Source organism: Mustela erminea, chromosome 9 (genome assembly GCF_009829155.1).
Source record: "Mustela erminea isolate mMusErm1 chromosome 9, mMusErm1.Pri, whole genome shotgun sequence".
NCBI classification, from domain to species: Eukaryota; Metazoa; Chordata; class Mammalia; order Carnivora; family Mustelidae; genus Mustela; species Mustela erminea.
In genome coordinates this window covers 28,402,140-28,424,901 of record NC_045622.1, presented here as the reverse complement: position 1 = coordinate 28,424,901, position 22,762 = coordinate 28,402,140, and the positions used below count along the sequence as shown (strand labels likewise).

The following is a 22,762-nucleotide window of genomic DNA, read 5'->3' as shown; positions in this document are numbered from 1 at the left end:
TTCCTTCCAAGTGCTCTTAATAGCAGAATTGGGGAGCGAGGTGCAGATTTAAATGTTTCAGTGTTCCTGTGGGTTACAGCTCCTTCTGGCCCCCTACCTGGAGACCAGGAAGAAGGAACAATGATAAAGAATTAGCGTGGGCTTTAGTCACATTTCCTTTTTTGTTGTGCCCTGAGCCCTGCTTGGGTAAGGATGACACCAACAGTTCCAGCCTCCTCCCCACTGCCCACCGAGGCGCTCGTGTGTGCCCACAGAAGCCATACACTGGCATACTGACACAGACACCCGTGCACACTGCCGAGCTCCGGGTGAGAGGTGATGAAGGGACAGGCTTCAACTCCCCTTGGAGTCAAGCCTCCCAGATAGGAAAGCCTCCGGGTGTCGCTCAGCAGAGTGGAGCCAATGCGTGCCTTGGAGGAGGTCTGCTCTGAGCCCTGTACAGATTGGTGCTGATGATTCTTACCAGTTGTGTGTATGTGCAAGAAAAAAAAAATCAGAGAGGCTGCCTGCCTGCTCCCATCTCTCGCGCGCTCTCTCTTGCTCCCTCTCTCTTTTGCTCTCTCCCTCCCTTTGCAAACATTGGATTTAAACCTGCTCAGAATTCAGCACAGAGGAAGGCAGCCGCGGTAGCAGCAGCAGAAGCAGTAGCAAGCCCAGCAGCTGAGACACCACAGCCTCAAGATGTACCACCCCGCCTGCTGGATCGTCTTCTCCGCGACGACCGCCCTGCTCTTCATCCCAGGTACCGGGGGAAGGGGTCCGTCTATTCCTGGGGCGATTTGGAGGTATTAGAGCATTAGAGGAAGGGGGAAGGAGGAGAGCCCAGGAGCAAGAGAGGGAGTGGGAGATGCATGTGGGGGAAAGAGGTAGGCTTGCTGTATGCACGCACACACATCCGCTCCTCACTCACACGCATGCAGATGCTTGCAGCACAGGATTTGCTCTCTGTTCCCTGTGATGCGATCCGTGAGCTGGGTTCGAGAGCTGCACCGTGCTGTGAGGCACCGCTGCTTCTCTGCAAGGTACCAACTAGCATTAACCAGTTGTGGTCCCAGGGGTAAGAGAAGAGGGGTTGAAACTCCCAGTCGTAAATCCTTCTGGCCGCTTGTGTTGGGACCTGCAGGACAGATGGAGCACCCTTATTTCTGTCTCCTGGTTTCTCTCTGTTTCTGAATCAGTCTCCACCTCTCCTGGTCCCCTGATCTCTGTTTTTTCCAGTCTCTCTGCCGTCTCTTTTCCCTCCACTGCTCTCCCTCCCCCCTCCCTCCCCCCTCCCTCCCCCCTCCCTCCTGAACCTGGTCTCCCCACTCTCTGACTCCAGCTCCTTGCTCTCCTGATCCTCCTCTGCTCCTGCATTTCCTGTCTTCACACAGTCCGTCTACCACCCCTCACCCTTTCTTTATCCTTCCGCCAAATGGGCAGATGATGCCTTTGGAATCTACAATCTACTCACTGTCTCCTCCTACTCCTCACCTGGGAAATGTGTATTTCCCGTGACAGAATTTGGCATGTTCTCCTGGGGGAAGACTGGGAATCGGGATTTACCTGATTCTCCTCAGCATCTTCCCTACCTTATCTAGTGATTTAGATGTGATCCTACCTATCACAGCAGTTACTTGTTTGGGGAAAACAAATCTGCAGTGACACAGGTAAGATGCTGCAATCCTACCAGAATGAGCTTAATGGAAGTGTTGCAAAACCCAACACGTTCTAATAGATTTGATAATTGCACGCGTGCTGTTCGCAAGCAGACAACTGAATGCCTGCAGGCATCCTTCAAACAATGCTGAAGGGACTGGGTTATGCTTGCCAAGGTTTTAGGCAGCATCAAAGTGTCTGTGGGGTTTCCATACTAAACCCCAAACCAGTAAGGATTTTCTTTTCTCTCCTCACATCCCCCCCCAACAAATTGAAATACATGCATTTGGGTAAACATTAGCTTAATGTAAAATCCCATACATATATACACAGACGCAAATTCTGAGATTCTTAAACCCTACATATCCTGATATAGGTAGAATGCATAATTTTATATTTTTTTAATTGAGAATCCCTTGGTTTTGGTTTTTATTCTCAAGACATTAAAGCCCTAATATTTCTAAGGACCAGAGTGAAATTAGAAAAACAAAAGTTTACTGGGGAGAAAGAAGAGAGAAGTGACTTAAAAAAAAAGAAAAAAAAATTCCTTGTATGATGTTTTCCAGGGTTTTTAAAAAATCATACTTCTTGTAGCAGGGATGGCTCTGCAGAATCGTGTTTCCAGCTGTTCTTTAGGCTGAGAAGTTCAGAGTGCGTGGTGCTGTCATTCTTCTGCAGATTCCAGCCTGGGAGGGGGTTTTGGCCAGACAGGGTTCAGGGGAGAAAGGCAGGACAGGCAGGGAGCACTCAGTACCTGCTCCAGCCTGATAGAGGGAGCCAGGTGGGCACTCTGGGTCCACAGTGTGAGAAGACAAACTTTCCTGTGTGTGCAAGTTCCCTGACTGCCTGGCAGCCCCTGGGGCCTCTTGGTGCCAGACTGCCTTCCTCCCCCTGTGCTTGGGCCCAGACAGGAAGAGCTGCAGAGCTCAGTACCCCCTCCCCAAGGGCTCTTGCCTGTGGGTTTGCTCTTCCTCCAGAAAGGGATCAGAAAATTATACCTCAAAATGGGAGGGGGTGAGTCCTAGCCAGCTGAAGCTGCATTGCAGTGCACCCTGAAGGAATCAGGGTGAGACCTCCCTCTAGAGGTCCCGCGGCACCCGCAAACGCAGCTCCACTCCATTGGTAGGGTGTTGACCTTGCTTGCTGGAGAAGCTTCTGTACCTAAAGCCAGCTGTGCTCAAGGGAATGACCTCAGCCTTCCCAGCCCTTCTGCCCTCCCCAGAATAAAGTGTGGTGGGCAGGAGTGAGGACAGGGCACAGGGGAGAGCCTCGGGTCACTTGTGCTCAGAGGCTACTCTGCTAACTGTGCCAGGAGTCCGCCCTGAGATGTCTCCCAGGGAGAAGGAAAGGTTGGCTTTGGGAAGCATGTGTGGAGAGAAGGAAAACACTTCATGAGGGGTTTCTGTGGGACCCAAAAGTTCTGATGAGCACAAATGGCTTACTTGTGACTTCTTCCTCCTTGCTTCTCTTACTTCCTTCATCAGGCTTTTAGACTTTTCTTTTTCTTTGTTTCAAATGATGCTTTTTCTCCCATCGGGATTAACACCAGCTCATTAGCCACCTCCTTTTCCTGTGTCTTAAGACAGAGGCTAATGGTATAGTAAAACCCTGACCTGGTTAGGCCTTGATGCCATTTTATTCTGCAGCCTTCTATATCTTGGTAAACATGCCTCCATCCCAGAATGATTTTAAGGTGAATATTGTCGCCTCTTGGTGCCTTCCAGGGAGAGACCGATGGTCATAGATTGCTTTTCTAGGCTGAATCTCAGGGATAGGAAAGACAGTAACAAGTGGAGAATGTAATGAACCCCCATCCAAGATGGGGAGAGGACTTATGTTGACAACTGAAGGGTCGCATTAGGGTCATACTAGGGCTCGAGACATTCTTGAGCTCATGAGCCTTTGTGGTCCTAGGTAGGAGGAGAGATGGGTCTAGGCAGAGAGAGCCCTGTGGATCTTGGGTCTGGGGGCTTGGTGGAAAGATGAGTAACTTGGAGGAGCCAGCCCTGAGAAGCCTGGAGGGAAGGACATTTACATTCAAATCACGGGGTGGGGTTGGGTGTGGGGTGGGGGAAAGAGATTAAAATGCAGAATCCCTGCCCCCACCGCAGACAAGCATCTTTAACAAGCCTAGCAGAACCTTCTGAAGCACTGTAAACCCACTTGGTCTGCACTTTAAAATCTGTGTGTCTGTGGCCTGCAGCACTCGAGTAGAAACTCTTCTTCTGCCTGCCTTTTCCCTTCAGGTTCAAAACTTGGCAGGATGGTATGGGAGTGGAGGTGAGGCTGTGTTGCTGTGTTTAGTGGTCAAGGCTCAGTACCCTGGAGCACAGCACAGCCCTTCTTTTCTCAAGTTCAGACCGTTATCTCCTGTTTGTCCCCTTCTCCCTGGCCGATCTTGCTGTGCCTCTTATGCCGTGATTCGAAGCAGGACAGTTAGCTGTAAAGCGTCCCCCTCCACCTGGGCTGGACTGAGTTGTGTCCCATGCGCAGATCTGTCAGCTTGGATTCACAGCCACAGCCACATCCTCCCATATTTAATCATGCTTGGTCTGAAAGCCCTGGATTCACATAGACAGCTCTGTCGGGTGTAGGGGTCTTCCTTTACCCCCACATACATTCTCACATCTTCCTGTAGGAAAGTGCCCTGGCTCTTAGGTTCCTTGGGCTGGAATGCTTGGCTTTGGGTGAGTCTTGGGGTGGCCTCTACATCTAAATTTCCATGAATTCTTTCCCCATGGCCAGCACAGAGTTGAGGAGCTGGCTAAGTCTGCCTGGTTTGCATGAGGGACTCAAGAGGAGAACCCTTTGCCATGGGAGAATCCCAGCCCTAGACTCAACTATAAATGAGATATGAGATATGGACAAGGATTGAGCACCCAGTTATTGTCAAGACTTTGTCATCCTTCTGCCAATCATAGATTTGTGCCCCTCTGCCCCAACCTACCCTGTAGCCCTCGATCCCTTACAAATGATGGACATGTTAATAAGGTCGGGCTACATGCTGTCAGCGCTCAGCATTGGCCCAGTGGCAATAGCAGGCCTGAGAAGGAGACAGGTGTCGGCAGCCTCATAAAGATGGCTTTTTCAGTAGCCTGGAGCCAGGCAGCATTGCTCAACCTGAGATTAATCAGAGATCCCGAATAGCTTGAGGTCCTTGTGTGTTGCTTCAGTCCTGTCTGCTCTGTGCTTTCTGTCATTCTTAGAACCTTCCGCCATGTCTCTGTAGCCCGGAAAATTACAGAATAAGATTCTTGAGACAGTTGGCACTTGCGTGGAGTTCGTTATGTAGCAGCTCTGGGCCTCAGCCTCCCACATCAGCCAGTAACTACTACACTACTCCTCCTGCTCTCTGTCTTCAACCTGTGTCAGAGGTTCACGGGGCAGAGTGTGAGTACACTGAGATGGGACTTCCCCTAAGCCTCTAAGAGTGCGAAAAGCAGAGGACTGAGACCTGGGAAGCAGTTCTTTGAGGTTTCTTTGGTTGACTAAAGGTATTCCCTCGAATCGCAGCCTACCAATCTGTAGAATGGGTTCTAATTATGTAGGCTTCCTGTTTCCAGTTGGACAGAATAGCCAAAAGTCTAAGTTAGATGAAAACAAGTGGAACATTTCTGAATTTTTGTCACTGAAAGCAAAGACAAAAGCACCTCATTACGGTCTCCTAACCATAGGGCAAACAGCGACTTGCACGTAGATGAAGTGAGAACCCCTTACTGCGGAAGAAGGAAGATGAGCCAGGACCATACCAGCTCACCTGTGACACAGCCTTTACCACAGTGATGAAAATCATCTGAATGTAATTCATCCATTCATTTATCCAGGAAGACAGGTTCTAATTAAGCAAAATCTATTAAGTAAGGTACTCTCCTGCCCCAAGAAACATAGATCCAGTGAAACAGGAAATTATTCAGCATTCTCCTTTTGGACTCCCAATGAGATATGCATGCTGACTTTGAGCTTCCCATGCCTTGGTTTCTCTTGAAACCTAGAGCAGCAGACATGGCTCCATGGTCTCCCAAAACAGTGTTTTGCAATATTTTGGGTGGGCTGTTATGGACATGGACTTGTTTATGAGCCTTGGGCAGTGGTACTCCAAGAGCCCCGTCACCCACGGCCTATGTACTGTGACTTTTCTGTCCCTGGCTCACTGGAGAGGGGCCCATGGCCTGCTGCCATCTGCTCGCAGCTGGTTAGGGCTGGGGAGAGAGGACAGAGGGGAAGCAAAGCCTGGCTATTCCTGTCAGTGAACTCAAGTGTCAGCCCACAGATGGCCTGTGGCTGCTGACAAGCCAGGCTGTCAGAAGCGGTGGATATTAGCACCTCTGGATGTTGAATGACACCTTCCAGACACAGGGGCTGGGCAGGCACTCATAGGAGGGAGACAGGCTGGCATGAGCTTGGGGCAGCTCTGCTCTCGTCTCCTACTCCTATCCCTGCTATAGACACTAAGCTCCTGGGGACATTTGTCCCTCTTGCCTTTTTATGCTGCTGGTGGGAGGCTGAGACTTGGACTTTGCTTCTTAATCTGTGAGGCCTTGGTTACCTCTGCCTTTTCCTGGAGGGCAGGGGGTGGTAACACAGAGGGGCATGGATATCATTCCATTTACCAGATTTCTATACCACTCTGTTCTGTACTCCAAGACAGTGGTGTTTGTAGGGTGAGGGGCAAAATTGAAAGTTCTTCTGGGGTGGAGCAAAATATAATCCTATAACCAGAGAAAAACTTTTAAGACAATTGCTTTCTATTCCCTTCCTATTGGTGTGTGAATACATATTCTCTCCGGTCTTCACCTTCTCCTCCTCAAGTCAATACACACACACACACACACACACACACACACACACACACACACACACTTGCAGATGAGAGTTTAGCTACCCTCAAAATCACATTCACAACTTCTTAAAGAAAGCAAGGTACTTCCTCTTGACTTCTATCTCTGTCCTTCCAGAACTCCCTGCTGTGGCCTCTAGGCCTTGGTGCTCTCCCTGTGGGCACCTAGAGCAAGGGGCCTGCAGGCTGCTTCTACCAGATAGAGCCATACGAAAGCATGTGTGTGTGCTTCCCCCTAGTGATGCAGAGACCCCCTGCACATTGGCCCACTGGCCCCTGGGCTCCAGGGCTGGTGCTGGAGACAGGCCTTGCACTTGTTTGCTATCTTTTCCCTCCCACCCAGACCCCTTGGTGCTGAGACGCTAGGGACTCCCCTGCAGTCACTAGACTAACTTAATTAAATGTTTGCAAAATGCTTTGAGACACCCCTGGGCAATGTGCTGGGTAAGTGCAGAGCATTATCATTATGATGCAGGCACATTCCCTTTAATGAGCAGAGATGCTGTGCAGAGAGACCCCTGGAAAGGCCAAGATGAATCGATGCATTAGGACACAGGCCATTGATTGGAACGGCTGCTTGTATGTTTGTGGGGGATGATAAGTGACAGTCGGATGACACACTCAAATCCAACATGGAGTAAACCAGCATGTTTGACATTTCAGGGGACAGACTCTCTGCAATGGTCTGAGTGGTCATTTTGGAACCTTTATTCCCAGGGCATTTTTCACAGGCTTTATCATTCATGGGAGTTTGCCTAGTGGTTATACTTAGAATAATGATGGTCCCAAGCTTTATGGTTTACCTGGAGAATTTTTCTTTGGCCTCATTTGTTCCTCAAAGTCACTGTGACATAGGCCAGTCAAATATTGACCCCTTATCTTTGCTTTGCTTGAAACTCTAGGTAGACTTCTGGTTGCCTTTAGAGTCCAAAGTGCTCAGCATGGTCCACCTGCCTTCACCAGCCCCTGGGCTCATTTCATCTCACCTCACATCTCTCTCCCCTCCCAGTTCATGGCTCTAACCACTCGGGACTTGATCCATTCCCCAAACACACCATGTTCTTTCTTTCTTCGAGGACTTCATCTAGGAGGTTACGAGACCTAAAAAATTCTGATCCTCTTATCGTGCTGTTTCTGGCCAAACTTTCATTCTACCCTTCAGGGCTCAGCTTAACTATTCCTTCTCAGAGATTCTCCATGCTCTAAACTAGGGTAGATCTCTCTCTTTATTATGCAAGTCCACGAGACTGGGTTTCTTCTAATACTGTGAGTCCCTGTATTTTAAAGTAATTCTTTGTTGTAGGTCTCTTTACCTCCCTGGACCATGGTCCATAGAGGTAGTGAACACACTGTTTGGTTCTCCAGCACATCCTAAGTGCCTAGCACAATGACAGTTATTAAATAAGGGCTCCAAAAGTATTTGTTGTTTGGATGAGTGAGTGGGTGAATTGAATGGACAAATGAACAGGTAATCAGCCAAGGTCACACAAATACCAAGTGTCAGCTTATCTATTCTATCATTCTGTTTCATCCCATTGAATGCTCAAAGGCATCTGGGACCCTGGGTCTCAGCCTACCCATCCGCTTCCCCATCTGCAGAGTGAGGACAGAGAGGCATGGAGATGTGCTCTGCTAATGGGAGATGGAAATGTGCGAAGAATGCTTATAATGATTACTCACTCCAGTGTTCATGCTTGTCAATAAACACCAGCTCCAAGCTACCAACCAAACACATGCAGCAGCTCAGAATTGGAGCTGCATGTTTTCAGATCTCACATCACATGTTGCGACAGACACGACTGACAGTGAGAGTTGTTCCATAAACACAGATGTGGGCCCTGATGTGGGCTATTGGTTTAATGCAAACCCAAATTGCTTAGCAGATTTAATCAGGATGTCTGTTGACATGGCCCCAATTATTTGAAACTTAGAGTCATGCTCGTAGTGTCAACATTATACAATAGAAGGAAGACTTGTGTTGTTCACAAAAAGTAAAATGTTGACAGTGTAGGAGTGAGTTATATTTGAGCAAGTGATACTTATATGGGTTGATGTTCATATGGAAAAGGTATAAAGGGTCTCAATGAATCAAAGGAAATTGATAAGGGCTTTTCTCATTTCTTATACCCAGTCATTTTTTGTAGCCCTGCCTATATTAGACTTGTCATTTCATGGTTGTGGGATTCTGAATACCAGGGCATCTTGTGTTATTCATCTCAGAGTGTTCCAAGTGCCAAGCACATTAACTTACTTGACATGTTATTTATTGAGTGATTGTTATGTGGCAAACACTATGCTAGGCACTGATAATGTGATGCCTGAACAAAAATCATTATGGTCCCTGTTCTTGTGAAGTTTATAGTCTAGTGGGCTAGACATACATCAAATAGATACCCGTATGGTTGTGAAATCACAACTGAGATAAGACTTTGGAAGGGAAAATGTATGCTGCTGTGATTGCCTGTAAGGAGGGCTTGATATTGCCAGGGAGATCAATGAAGCCTTTCCCATGAAAGAGACAACAGGGCTGAGATCTGAAGGATGAAGAGTGAAAACTACCCAAACCCAAGGGAGGAGGCAGAGGAAGGGGCAGAGTGAACAAGATATGCAGAGACAACATAGGAGAAGGGGTCAGCGGACATTCTATTCAGCTGGATGGAGAGGTAGGAAGTTTGGTGTAAGATACGTTGAGAGAGCTGGGAAGGGATCAGAAGATGCAGCCCCTGCCCACACGAAGCTCATGTTTATCATTTTGGTCTTTATTCTAGAAGTGATGGAATACCACTGATAAGACTCATGTGATGAGGGTGAAGATCATGAGTTAGATGTTTGAATCTTGTTCTTGTTCCATTTGCAGAATGGATTAGAGGCGAGCAAACACGGAAGGAGGTAGGCCAGTGGGAGGCTACTGCAGTAAGTCAGATGGGAAACCACTGGTGGTGGGTGAAATGGGGAGACATAGATGACCTGAGAGCTGTTACAGCAATGTCATGGGTGTGCCTTATATGTTTGAAAAATCGAATCTAAAAGTAAACCCATAATAGGTACTGACAGTCCTTTGGGGGAGCATTGAGAAAAGTATCTGTCCTCAAGTTCTTGCTCACAAACCATCTATTTCAGTTTAGGTGTACTCTTGCTGTGAGATAAGGAATAGATTATTTTTGGAAATTCCATCATTTCTGGAAGTCTAATAATCTCAGCTCCTTAACTCGTGTCCTCTCAAGGGTTTCATGTGGAAGTTTAAGATTATATCACTCAACTCCCCAATCCATCAGAAGGATTACAAAGAGCTCTAGCTGTGTTAACTCCTAGATTTGCCCCTGATTATTTTCTCCTGGAATAAATCAGGGATATTAGAGAGAGGTTTTGATTGGACTTGAGTGATTTGGGGGGCACAAAGATACAACCATTTCTCAAATATTATCAAAATGATAGGAAAGAATGCATGACCTCTTCCCAAGATCAACTACCTGGATAAATTACAATAATTTATTTTGAAAAGTAAAGGTCATTGGAACTAAGAAGGCTCTTAGAGATGATCTAATCAATTCCTTTCATTTTATCGATGAGACCACTGAGGCAAAGGGGGTCCAAGTATCTTATTCAAGGTCACATTATCAGATAGTGACTGAGCCAATGTTTGAACACAGTTTTCAATAACCTGTGTTCATAGCTTGCCTGATGTCATTTCAGTGTGATAGTGAAGGGCTGAGCTGAACTTTGTCCCCCTCTCTGGTACACTATTGGGAAATGAACTAACTTGTAACCTTGGCCACTACTCTGTTTCCCTGAAACTCTCTCATCATAGTGCACAAAGAACAGGGCAACTCCACAGTATCTTTTGCCCAGTGATTAAGGTGAGGGGTCAAGAAACAAAAGAGAAGCCTTGTCCTTTTCAGAGGCTTTCTCACACTTTGAAGGACCTTTGTAACTGAACTGGGAGACATCTTAAAATCAATCTTTTCTTGATATGCAGAATGATATGCTCAGGGTAGTACAGTATCAAATTTCAGACATGTGTCCACCTGACTTGCTTGGTCTATACACTATAAAAAACACCTGCCTTTATCATCACTATACCATCAAAATATCTATTTTAAACTTATCTATTTGGTCTTGGCTCTGAACTAACCAAGAGAAACTCCACACTGAGAATGCCTGAGTCTTTATATTAATGATTCATGTTTAAATGGTGACTTGCAGTATACAAAGCACATTCATGTACATCCTAATTTTCCTGTAGCTAGTGAGTGAAAGAGCCAAAATATCCAGGTCTTTTTACTTCCTTACTCCTATACCATCACACCACCTTCACAATGGACAACATGGGTGTGGGTGCAGTGAAAACAATAGTTTCAAAGCAGCTGTAGACAAATGCGGAACAGAGAGCAAAAGCTATGCCAGGTATGATTAAGGGTGAATACAATGATGTATGTGACATGGTAGGATTGCTAAAACATGACAGTGATGGGGCCAAGCATCTATGGGCATTTCTGTTTCTGGGAAGATAGGCTTAAAGAAGGCTGTGGCTTCTCTGAACAAGCCAACCTTGTTCTTTTGAATAGCCCAGTGCCAAGGGATTTCCCACTCTCCTCAAAGAGAAGAGAATGTTGGAAGAGAGAATGTGGCAGATGGAAATAGCCCGTCAGCCTACAGGCTCCAAGAGAAGCTGGAGTTTCCTTGGGAGTCCCCTGGCTTTATCCCATGGAGAAGAGAATGCCCAGTCTTGCTTGGCACTGGGGTGAATTCCTCTTTGGGTGAGACCCAGATGGGAAAGGATGACGAAAACCTCTATTAGGAATCTGTATCTTCCCCTGATGGGCCTTACCTTCTTTTTATTCGGGGGCAAGGTCTTGGGAGTAAAAGGGAACTGCCTTACAATTGCCACCAATTTAGCCCCCATGATGTCCATGGAGCCAGGACTGCTTCTTTATTATAACCTGAATGACTGTTTCTTTTAAATTATTTATTTTTGAAGTAGATAGTTAGGTCTCTACTATTACATTATGGGAGAGTATGAAAGCACTGACCTAGGAAGTAAAAGACATGGCTCCATCCCTGCATTTATGAAATGGATGGCCTTGGGTTCAGCCCAAGTGAACCAAGTGGTACAGCCTCCCTAGGATTCTTAATCCTCTTTGTAGAACAGGATAAAAGAGCCTTATTACCTACTTCCCAGGGTGGCTGGAAGGGTGATAAGAAACACCTGGTAAATGTTCTACAGTTCTAGGCTGCGAGGTCTTATTGCATCACTTGGGTTGACCATTTCTGTCTGGGTATTTCTCTCTTCTTTTTCTGTGTCAGTGTCCTTACTCCTGATTTTCTGTCTTGCTTTGACTGTCATGGGTTATGGTTATAATAGGCAGTGGAGCATATACTAAATTGCCTGTGACATTTGTTTGGAGGAGGAGGCCTATTTCAGGGAATTCTGCATTCACTTCTTTAGTCTTAAAGCAATGTTTGGTTGGTTTTTCCTTTTTCCATAGAGAACACTGGTAAGTGTTTTGTGTTTCCCCAGCTGAGCTACTCTGGCCCTGCTGAGAATATAAACTCTGCTTTTTGGGTTGGAATGAAAGGGACCCAGAATGGGGTTGAGAAGAGCTCCAGTATGGAGCCTAAAGTCAGGCAAAAGAGTGTTCTGCTGCCCAGTGAGTGCTAGGCCTGGGCTGATGACACCTGCCTCTTAGATGTGTTGTCTCAACTTAAAGTAGAGTTTCAGGGAGCAGTATGTTGATGAAGATAATACTTTTCTGGGAAGATGGGTCCTTTTTGGCTCTCCTAAACATATACCGGAGAGGGGATTGACTAATTCCTCTGCATATAGGCTGATTAATGAACCCCTAGAGATTAGATTCCTCTTTGCCCAGGCCTGAGGAGAAACTTTACAGCATCTCAGGACCCCACAAACCCATGCAGCCTATGCTGCACTGAATCCAGAATGAGATCCGTTGATTCACTGGTGTTGCTCGGATGGTAGAAAGGGGTCAATCTCCTGAGTCACATACTTATCTTATACCCTGCCCTAACCCAGTATGTTCAGCTTAAGTCGCCTCAGAAAAAGATTCAGCTTGAGAGGAGATGGTGAAATGGGCCGCAGTTCTGAAGAGGGGCCTTGAGACCAAGAATCTCCTCAGCACATGCTGCACTTGATCAGTCTTTCTGTCCATGTTGCTGGGATGTCTTCTGAGTAGCTAAAGCCTGTGGACCTTGATAAGCTAGGTCTCTGGAATAGAGTAGAGCTTACTTAAACCTTAACTGCATCCTGAGTCTTTATCTCATCTGGGGTGAGGAAGGGCCCTGCTCTAGAACACTTGGAATTAGAAAAAAATCATTTTTCATCAGATTCTAATATCTATGAAGATCCATAGGGCTAGCTTTGGATGGGCAGACTCAGAGTTGTAGGGCTGCACCCTTTAGCTTTGATTTTGAATTGTGCAGTTCCTAACTCCCAGCCCTGGGTCTCACTCATATGCATCGGAAGCTGTGTTGATGTGGTCAACCTCCACAGAAACAGTGGATTCTTCTTTGGAAGCCAGTCATCCCAGGCAAAGCATGAAAGTCAGGCTTTCTGATAGGCATATCCTTATAGATTAAAGGTGCCCAGAACCATTGACCATTTCCAGAGGTTAGACTTCCAGAAGCACCATTGAAGTGTATGTGCCTGTGAGGGCCACAGGTATCAAAAAGATAGCAAAATCAGATTTTATGCTGCAGTTGAAGAACAGAGTAATGGAAGAGAGTTTGGGGCGGGGGGTGGAGTCAAAGATACATAATAGCTTTCCCCACCCCTGTAAATGAATCCTACATTCTTTATTCTTCTTTATTTTCAATTCTTCATGACTATATTTTTCTGTTGCCTTTTGATGATGGCATCTGGGAAAAGGGTGATTGTGACAGATTTGTTTCAATGAAGAGAAAGCCCTCCAGTGTAACTTATCTTTTATGGCTCCCAGATGTTGGTTACAGGGCTTGGTTAGCTATCACCAGATCTCTCACTTTGGCCTGTGATTAGACTTCATTGTGTTCAAAGAAATGGATATATAAGAAGTATCTTAAGTACTCTCTCAAAAGTCTTTGAGGATTCCTCCTTTGTATTGCACTGAACATTTGGTGGTTGATGTCAGGGTCAGTGTGAAGCCAGGGAGCAAGTGTCAGAGCTGGAAGAGAAGTTAGAAGAAAGTGGAAGCAGGCATTATTGAAAGTCAAAGACAGGACCAGACCACCAAACAAGAGGGTACAGGGACAGAAACAGAGGTGGAGGACGAGGCAGCCACCCAGCCAGTGGAGCTGATAATACATCAGGGAGAAGGAAATCAGCTCTGAATGTGTTGCTGCGTCAGAGCGGAGTACAATCTCAATGTTGAGGTGCTATATAGTGATTTTCAGCCACTGGCAGAAACACCTCTTGGGAAGACCCCTGCCCAAGATATCAGAGGGCACACTGTACAACTCAGAAATATGAAAAACGTTTAGGAGTAAGCACAGGGCATCTGGGTATGTGCAACAACTGCCTGTCTGCCAGCCTACACCTGCTTACCACCCACTCATATATGCATACATCACTCTTAAGCATACCTCTTCTTGATTAATCATTTCTGCTAGCAAGTTAACCACCCCTCTTTTCTTGGTTAAGCTTGCTTTTGTCCAAAGCCTACAGGTTTAGTTGCAGCTAAGTAGATGAGAGTCTATCCCTCATTCTCTGAAAAAAAAAGGATTCTCTTTTTGCTTTTGAAGGTTATGTCTTTGTAACATCAGGAGCAGAAATGTCATCGGACTCCACTTTGGAGTGAGAGAGGAAAGTATTGCTTCCTGGACCTGTGGTCTTCAAACATCATAGGATGTTAGAAATGGAAGGGAATTTAAGAACTCTTTAGTCTTCCTTGTTAATCTGATAGGTGATGCTTACCCAGGGTGGGTATCCTTGCTTGTTCCCTCCCTGCACTCATCTATGGCTACAGGTGTCGCTTTTAAAAGCTGCCATAGTTATTAATCTACGTAGTTCTGCTAGGAAAATCCTCCAATCTCCAATCTCCTCTTCAGAAATATTTTACTCTTGCCTAGGAGGCTTCCCTTGTTCAGTTCTATTGCCGGGCTCTTCCATGGCTGTTTGGACTCTCCACACTGATGGCTTTGCTCAGGAGCTTGCTCAGCTCTAATTAGTTTTCTCCCCTCAAGATGATGCCTCTCAGATCACTTCCCACAGCTCCATATCCTGCTGCCTATGGTGTTCTATTTGTGTTGTTCAGAGCCCTAAGGTTCTGATGCAGCTAAGTGGATGGGAGTCTATTCCCCACTCCCTGGCTGCAGCTGCCCTTAGCAACCAGAGTAGTTTCACCTTCACTTGTTTTGTACCATCCTTTTTGGCTTTAAAAAAAAAAAAAAAATTAAGACCCACTGTATTATCACTGGTCTCTGAACTTTTTTGTTTTAAAGCATGTACACATGGTGCGTTTATTCAGGTAGAAATGATAATATGTTGCCTTACATATATGATGACTAAAAATATAGGATAAAAGTGAATAAAAACAGAATTCGAACATTCCCTTCCTTCACATCATTGTAACACTCAAACCATCCCTGGAGGTAAGAACCATGTTGGAGACCACTGCACTAAGTCAATCTATGTCCTGGGGATTAAAATCAAGACAGAAATGTCAAATCAGCCCTGCTAAAATGCTTCTAATTGCTCAGCTCTGGTTGCTTCTCTTTTGCGCTTAGAATGGGGATGTTTCCTTAGCCACAGATCACTCTGGATATTGGTACTATATGATTGCCATGGAAGACCCTATCCTGCAACATCTGCAATGTTCCTCAACCCTGTGATTGTGGTAAAATAAATAAATAAATAAATAAATTACATGTCACTGGTTACAGACCAATATCAGGAATATTCTCTTGTTTATCAAAAAAAGACCATTGAGGGGCGCCTGAGTGGCTCAGTAGGTTAAGCCTCTGCCTTCGGCTCAGGTCATGATCTCAGGGTCCTGGGATCGAGCCCCGCACTGGGCTCTCTGCTCAGCAAGGAGCCTGTTTCCTCATCTCTCTCTGCCTGCCTCTTTGTCTACTTGTGATCTCTGTCTGTCAAATGAATAAATAAAATCTTTAAAACAAACAAAAAAGACCATTGAAGGGAAATAAATGCAAAATAGACTTTAGAAGAAGAAAAAGCCTAGGCCAAGGAGCAGCCATTCCAAGTGCTCATGATTCTTCATCTCTAGAGTTCTATTTTCCTTCTGTGCCATCTCTTCTGCAAGGACCACCTACTGTAGAGACACTGAGGTCCTAGCTTCCCTGACTTAGCTTGAGAGGAACACTTTCCTCTGAGGAAAAATCCAGCAGAGGAAGGGTTAGAATTTTTCAAAAGAGATATTATTAGGCCATAGTAATGCTCATATACAGAAAGGACTAACAATAAGGAAAATTGGAAAGGACACTCTTTCCTGAGGATAGTTTTTATCCTCAGGTGACTGAAGTCTTGTCCTGGCGTTGGTGGCAGCCATGAGAATATGTCTTTTAGATCTTTGCCTACAGTAAATACAGTTGACCAACTGACCCAGCCTCAGCTCTCTCAAGTCCACTGTTAATGTGGGATTTGAGGCCACGTTTCTCACAGGCTGCTCTCTCAGCCAGTGACTGAGTGGGACAGAGATAATAGGTCAAGTTCATTCTTGGGAGTCATGGTTTCTGCTGCTTTGACTTGAGGGTCCCCAAGGACCTTGCCAAAGTTTCCCTAGAACTTCATGGCGTTCTCTACTTCCACCACACTTGCTGCCTGCTGCCCTTCCCTCCTCTGCTGTCTCCCCACCAAAAAAACTCACTAGGGATCAGATTGGCACAGCAGTCTGCTGGTTCTCCCAGCCTTGTCCACTTCCATTTCCATTTTCTCTCACAGATGTTTCCCCTAATAAGCGTCTTGCACATTTAGTCCTGCCTTGTTGTCTGGTTCTTGGAGGAGCCAGGCTAACACCATGTTGCTGGGCTGACAGAGCTAAGTAGGATTGCAAGCCAATGTTTTGCTCCACATTCTAAACCTTCTTAGTTTAATATTATACCACCCATCCCACTCTGTGGAACTGAGCTAAGATGCATGGGCAGCACTGTGAGATCTGTGCAGTTTTCAATACCAGTAGAAACTTGCTTTTTAGGGGAAAATCCTAGGCAGAATCCGGAAGCTCTCTTTCTTGGAGGCCCTACTCTGACCCTGGAGTAAATAAGACATTTTAAAAACATGTTTCTCAAAATTTCTCTCCTGGGTTTCTGGACTTTCTGGACTGATAATAAACGTGTTTCCTTCCTTTCTTGACACAGTTTAAGTCCATTTGGAAATCCAGCCGACACCTTACATTCATTCCTCATTTTCCTGGTTTTTTATCTGGAGCACATTCACTATGCAGCTCATAAAGCTGGTTTGACTCTTCAGTAATTCTTCAGTGTGTAATTGTCATGGTTTTGTCTTAGCTTTTTGAACTCGGTTTTCCTAATGGCCCCATGGTATGGATTTTTAAGGTTGGCACTATTGACATTTTAGGCAAGATACTTCTTTGTTGTTGCAGGGTCTGTGCATTGTGGGACCTTTGGCAGCATCCCTGATGATCTCTGTCCATCATAGCACCCCTCAATTTGTGACAACCAAAAATGTGTCTACACATAGACAAAGGTCCCCTGGAGAACAAAGTTGCTCTGAGTTGAGAATCACTGTTCTATGGTTTTAAGTGGCCAATACAGTATCCTAGCAACCCCTCTAACTTATGTCAGTTGTCTTTCCTCCAGTTAATGAAAGATGGACTTCTCTTCTTATATTATAGACTGATTCTCTGACCTATTGTGGCTTCAAATCTGTGAGAAGCTTCTTCTAGTTCTCAACTTTTGTTTTGCTGAAAATTTTGTTTATTCGGAACCTGTAAATCAGGTTATCAACTTTACCATCTATGCCAGGTGATTTCGGAGAATACTTTATATGAATGGTTAACCATAGAAAGATATTTGATAATAATAATTTTAGGAATAATAGTGGGCTTGTTCTCTGGAAAGGTAGGTATGGATTAAAACAGATAAGAACAATCCAAGCCATAATTATATTATTGGTCAGTTTAGCTGGACTGACTTTCTCTCTGAGCACACAATTTTCATTAACCAAACTTTTCCAGTAACTTTTCTTCAGGGCAGACTTAGATCTTAGCTTGAGGGTGGTCAGGAGTGAGAATGAGAGCCCAGATATGGTTCCTGTGCACAGAGACCTAAAACTGAACTAAGTGCAGTATCTAGAAATTAGTACATTGTAAATGATAGGATAGACCTGTGTACAATTGTGGCAGTGAAGTTTTGAGATCAATTAAAAGTATTGTGATGATTTGAAAAGAAAGGAGTCTCCTACAAATCAAGAAAGGGAAGGGCTGTAGATACAAAGCAAAGCAAAACAAAACAAAACTCTTGACTAGAATTTCTGGGTTACTTTTTAATGAAAGGAGGGATCTTTGGCAGAACATGGTCAGTCCTGCCCACAATTAGTTTGGTAACAGGGAATGTCAAGAGCTTCAGGTGAGGAGAAAGACACAGGTAAGGTGGAATGGAGCTAACAAAAACAAAGTAGGGATGTTTGATGTCTCACTCTTCCTTTAGCCCCTTCATGAGTGACCTGTAGCCCATAGCTTTAAACCCATATTCAAGAGGTCAATTGTCTTAGGGCTCCAAACTTAAGGAGCAGCTCAAATGACTCCCCTGTAAGTAAATATTGCAGAAAGAATACCTGACAATTATTTGGCCTTCCCTGTATTGGTTTCTCATTTGCATGCAAACCTCTTATGACCCCTATTGCATACAGCGACAATGTTGGAGCTCTTAAGATTGTGCAGATGCCAGATGATGTGATCTATTTCTATGGCTCTGGGATGTCTATCTTATGAACTTGATCAGTCTTGAGGCATCTTTTTATCTTGCAGGATGTGTTCTCCAATTCCCTGTTACAGAATCCTTTACAACCCTAGGGGGACTTGTTGTGGAAGGACTGACCCTTTGGGATTCTGAATCACATCTTTCTTTCTATATTCAGCTGGCCCTGCTGGCCTGATTTCTCTGCTGTTATGTTGTCGACAACAATAATTTTAGAAGCTAAACTGTTAATTTCTGGGACCAAGCTTACTGATTAGGATCTTTTCAAGAGCCATTATAAATGCCAGATTTGGTTTAGGTAAAAACTACTTCCTTGTGAAACTCCACATACAATTAATGATTGTACAAGGTCATTTGTGTAACTGGCACTGGCTGAGTGCTTACTCCCTATTAGGCACTAGTGAACCAGGAAAGAAAGATGACTAAGCCAAGTCCACTGTCCTTGAGTGCTCCAGTCAGGAAGAGACAGTCCTGTAAAAACACAAACACATCGCAGTGTGTTACCTCTGCAATCTTCTGCATAAACTATCTTATGAAAGCATTTAAAGAAAGAAGAAACCTGCTTTCTCAGTTTCCTCATGGAGGCTTCCCAGAGGAGGGGACATTTGAGATGAGGAGATATATATATATATATATATATATCACATTTATTTATTTTTTGAATTCTCTCACTTTTATTTCTGCAAACTTCTCCTCTCCCTAGTTGTTTCCCTATCCTGGGAGAGTGCCAATATCAGATCAAGTCCAAATAGGAGCCAGCTAATATTGTCCAATCCATTCCAGCCATGGAAAATCTTGGAGGTCAAGGATGGAAGCTGTCCAGGCTTAAGGTGAAGTGTCGTCTGAAATGAGGTTTTAAAGGAGTAGAGGACTACCTCATGGAGAAGCTGACCAAGAATTCCACTAACTAGATGCATTATTGTCTGGGAGTTCTCTGGGAAATAGGAAGTAGGAGGTAAAGCAGTGAGAGAGAAGTACTGAAATAATCTCAGACCTCCTCCAAAGTGCAGTGTTAAGAAAATGGCAGGACATTGTAATCCAAGCAATAATGCTCTCACTGTGTTATAGATTTAGCTTGTGTAATTTAAATGTCAAAAAATACCTGATAGTGCTGGTGAAACGTGAACTTTCAATAACTTCACAAGTTTCTAAATGTCCATGTTATGAGTAGAGTCAAAGATGTAACCTCCTCCCCCCTTTTTTTAATGTTCTGGACTTCACAAATTATCAGAGACATGGTGCATTTCTTTTCAGATTCTTCTATTTTGTTTCCTTCCAGATAGACTTGCAACCTCTAGGTTTATGAATTCCAGAAAGCAGGACAAATAATATTAAATTCTTCTTTATGCCTTGAAGGATTTATTTTAATTATAGAGTATGTTCACATTTCGGGATAAAGGTATATTCTATTGCTCACTGAGTTCTTAAAAATGAATTTACATGGCTATTGCTCTTTAACTAGATTCACTCAACAAATATGTAGTGGGGGCCTAACATGGGTCAAGCACTATTCTAAGACTTTGGGATTCATCAACAAATAAAACAAAGACTCCTGCTCTTAGGAAACTCATATACTAGTGGGGGAATCAGATAATGAACAATCAGCGTAGTACTTAGGTACATTTTATAGTATGTTAGAAGATTGGAAGTAATATAGAAAATATAATATAGAAAAGAGAAAGTATGGCAGAGTATGGAGACTGACTTGGAATACTGGGGAAGAGAGTTTTGATTTTGAACAGGGCAGGCAGCATTGAAAAGAGCATAAATGAGCAGAGACTGGAGGAGGGGAGGGAATATGCCAGGTGGATATCTGAAGGAAAAAGTTTTCCAGGCAGAAACACTGTTTAATGCAAAGACCCTATGGCACAAGTGAAGACTACCTACCTTATTCAAGAAACAACAAGGAGGCAATTGTAATAAGCCAAGTGGAGTAAGCAAATGGAAAGTAGTAGGAGATGTGGCCAAAGCAATAATGGGGGAGCCAATTAAATGAGCCTTGTACCCCTCTGTAAGGAGTTTGGCTTTTTCTCTGAGTTAGATGAGGAACTTTTCCAGATTTTTGAGCACAGGAGTAACTTGACTTTAATTTGTTTGAAAGGATCATTCTGAATGCTGAAGGGTAGAAGCAAGCAGACCAGTCAGGGGCAATGGTCGTAATCCAAGCAAAGGATAATTGTGGTTTGAGCTAGGATGATAGCAGGTGAGATGGCAGAAGTAGATTTAGCTATATGTTGAAAGCAGAGCTACCAAACTGTCAGATTGAATATGGGGTGAGACAGAGTAGATCCAAGGGGGACACCATATATTTTTAACCTGAACAGCTGGAAGGATAAAGTTGACATCAGCTATGATGGAAATGTATGGGTGGAACAGGATTTGGGGGAAGGGTCAGGAGTTTATTTTGGACTCATTTTGAACTCAGTATGTCTACCAGGCATGTAGAGTAGGCAGTGGGATATAATGAGTTTGGGGTGCATGGAGTGGGGGTTGTGTCTGAGGCTAGAGGTCTACATTTGGTATTTAGATGATATTTAAAGTCACAAGGTTAAATGATCATACAGGGAAGGAAGAGAGAGAGAGAGAGAAAAAAAAAAAAAAAAAGAAAAAAAGAATTCCAGACACTAAGCTCTGGAAAACTTCAACATTAAAAGAGGTCAAACAAATGCTTACAAAGAAACATGAAGAGTTCATCTATGATAACATGTGGGTAGGCTGGTAAATGGGTTAAGGCAACAACCAGTAGGTAAGTGACATACAAGCCTTGTTAGGCCCCAAATTCCTGATCATGTGTCATTACAAATAACTGCAGTATACAGCAGGTGGTGTTATTAAGGTACAGGACCCATTGATAATGCTGTCATAAATATTTAATACTATGGCATGAAAAGAAGCCCAATACTAGGGGAGACTAAGTCTATGCCCAGAAATGTTGAACATCACAAAGAAGTTAAGATCGTTCAAGCCAAACAGCTTGATTTACAAATGAGGGGAGTCATGTGTTAGTGAGCTGATCTAACCAGGTTCACACAGGAACCTGCAGGACAACTGGATATAGCAATGAGGTCTAATGGTGTCCTCTTCAGAGTACTTTCCTCTCCACTCTCTTCCCTCTCACTGAATGTCTACTATATAGATCATACCCAGGAGTTAATATTGTGAAAATCTGAAAGCCTTTCTTCTCTACCTGGAGCAGCCAGGCTTTGAGCCACAAACACAAACAAGGGGGCTTCCAGGCTGTCGGTCTTGGGCAACTCAAACTTGCATCTTGCAGATGTGCACTTCCTGCACAGTGACCAGGTTAGTGCAGGTTGAATGACTGCATGGATACATACCTACATTTTTAGAGGTGTAAAATTATAAGCAAAGATTTAGCAGAATTCTCTGTTTAAGAATTTCTCCACGTGGCCTCAGTGCTTTTCCTGTAGTCAGGGGTTTGACCAGTGTGTCTGATCTGGGGAATGAATGTTGGCATGAGTTTGGTCCCAACAGCCTTCAAAAGGAGGTACCCAAGAGGTGATGCCCCACACAAAAAAGGCAGTCAGTAGATATTTACTGAATAAATATCCCGACTGGTGACTCCATCTTGTAGAAACATCTTATGTAAGCAGGTTAACTGGAGAGGAGAAAACTCTGCAATGTTGCCAATTACCCATATGCCCTTGGGCACTTTCTTCACCTCTCTGCGGCTTAGTGTTTCTGCCTAGAAATGAGATTGGAGCTGCTGACTTAGATCAATGGGAGAAGGTTAATTGAAAGCATAGAAAGCATAGAAGAAGATTTCAAGACAATACGTAAATGCTGAATGGCACTGTTGCCACTGCCAAATTGAAGAGAGGGGCCTTGAGTAAATCAGGAAGGAAGTGTTGGGAAGCAAAGCCTCCTTTTGTCTGTCCTGTCCTCCTGACTGGGTGGTAGTGAGGTGATGCCATGCAAGAGGTGGAAAACCCACTAAGCCTCCACCTCCTACTTTAGAAGCACTCAGCTCTTTCCTTGCTCTTGGGTGTGTGCCCAGCTGCATCCGGCATGAAGGCAAGAAGCTGCTGACACAGGTAGATGAGATCTGTGGTGTAAAGCCATAGGAGAGATGACATTTGACAGATATCTCCAAAATTACATCCCTTCTTCCAACTGTTACCTGTGATTAGGGTCTGGAGCCAGTTCCTTACTAGGCCGAATAAAGTATCCCTTCAGCAACTCCAGCCCCCCGTTTGATTCCTGTTGACCAAACTTGCAGTGTGGAGTCAGATTAGTAGGTCTGCTGAGCCTGTAGGCATCTATCTCCAAGAGCATGGGACATTTTGTAAAATGGCCTTACCCACTTCATATAGTAAACTGGGGGCAGAAATGATCCTAGATCATTATGCAGAAAATGTTCACAAAGGCTCCAAGAAGGTA

At 44.5% G+C, this 22,762-nt stretch overlaps 1 protein-coding gene across 1 annotated transcript in view; it reads left to right on the top strand.

Annotated features, from left to right (window-relative positions):
• Positions 1–224: 224 nt before the first annotated feature.
• OPCML (opioid binding protein/cell adhesion molecule like) overlaps positions 225–22,762 on the top strand; it is a 1,088,088-nt gene continuing 1,065,550 nt past the window's right edge. The window contains exon 1 of the mRNA XM_032356986.1: positions 225–742. Coding sequence (XP_032212877.1) covers positions 682–742 — 61 coding nt within the window. The 5' untranslated portion in view covers positions 225–681. The remainder of the gene's footprint in view (positions 743–22,762) is intronic.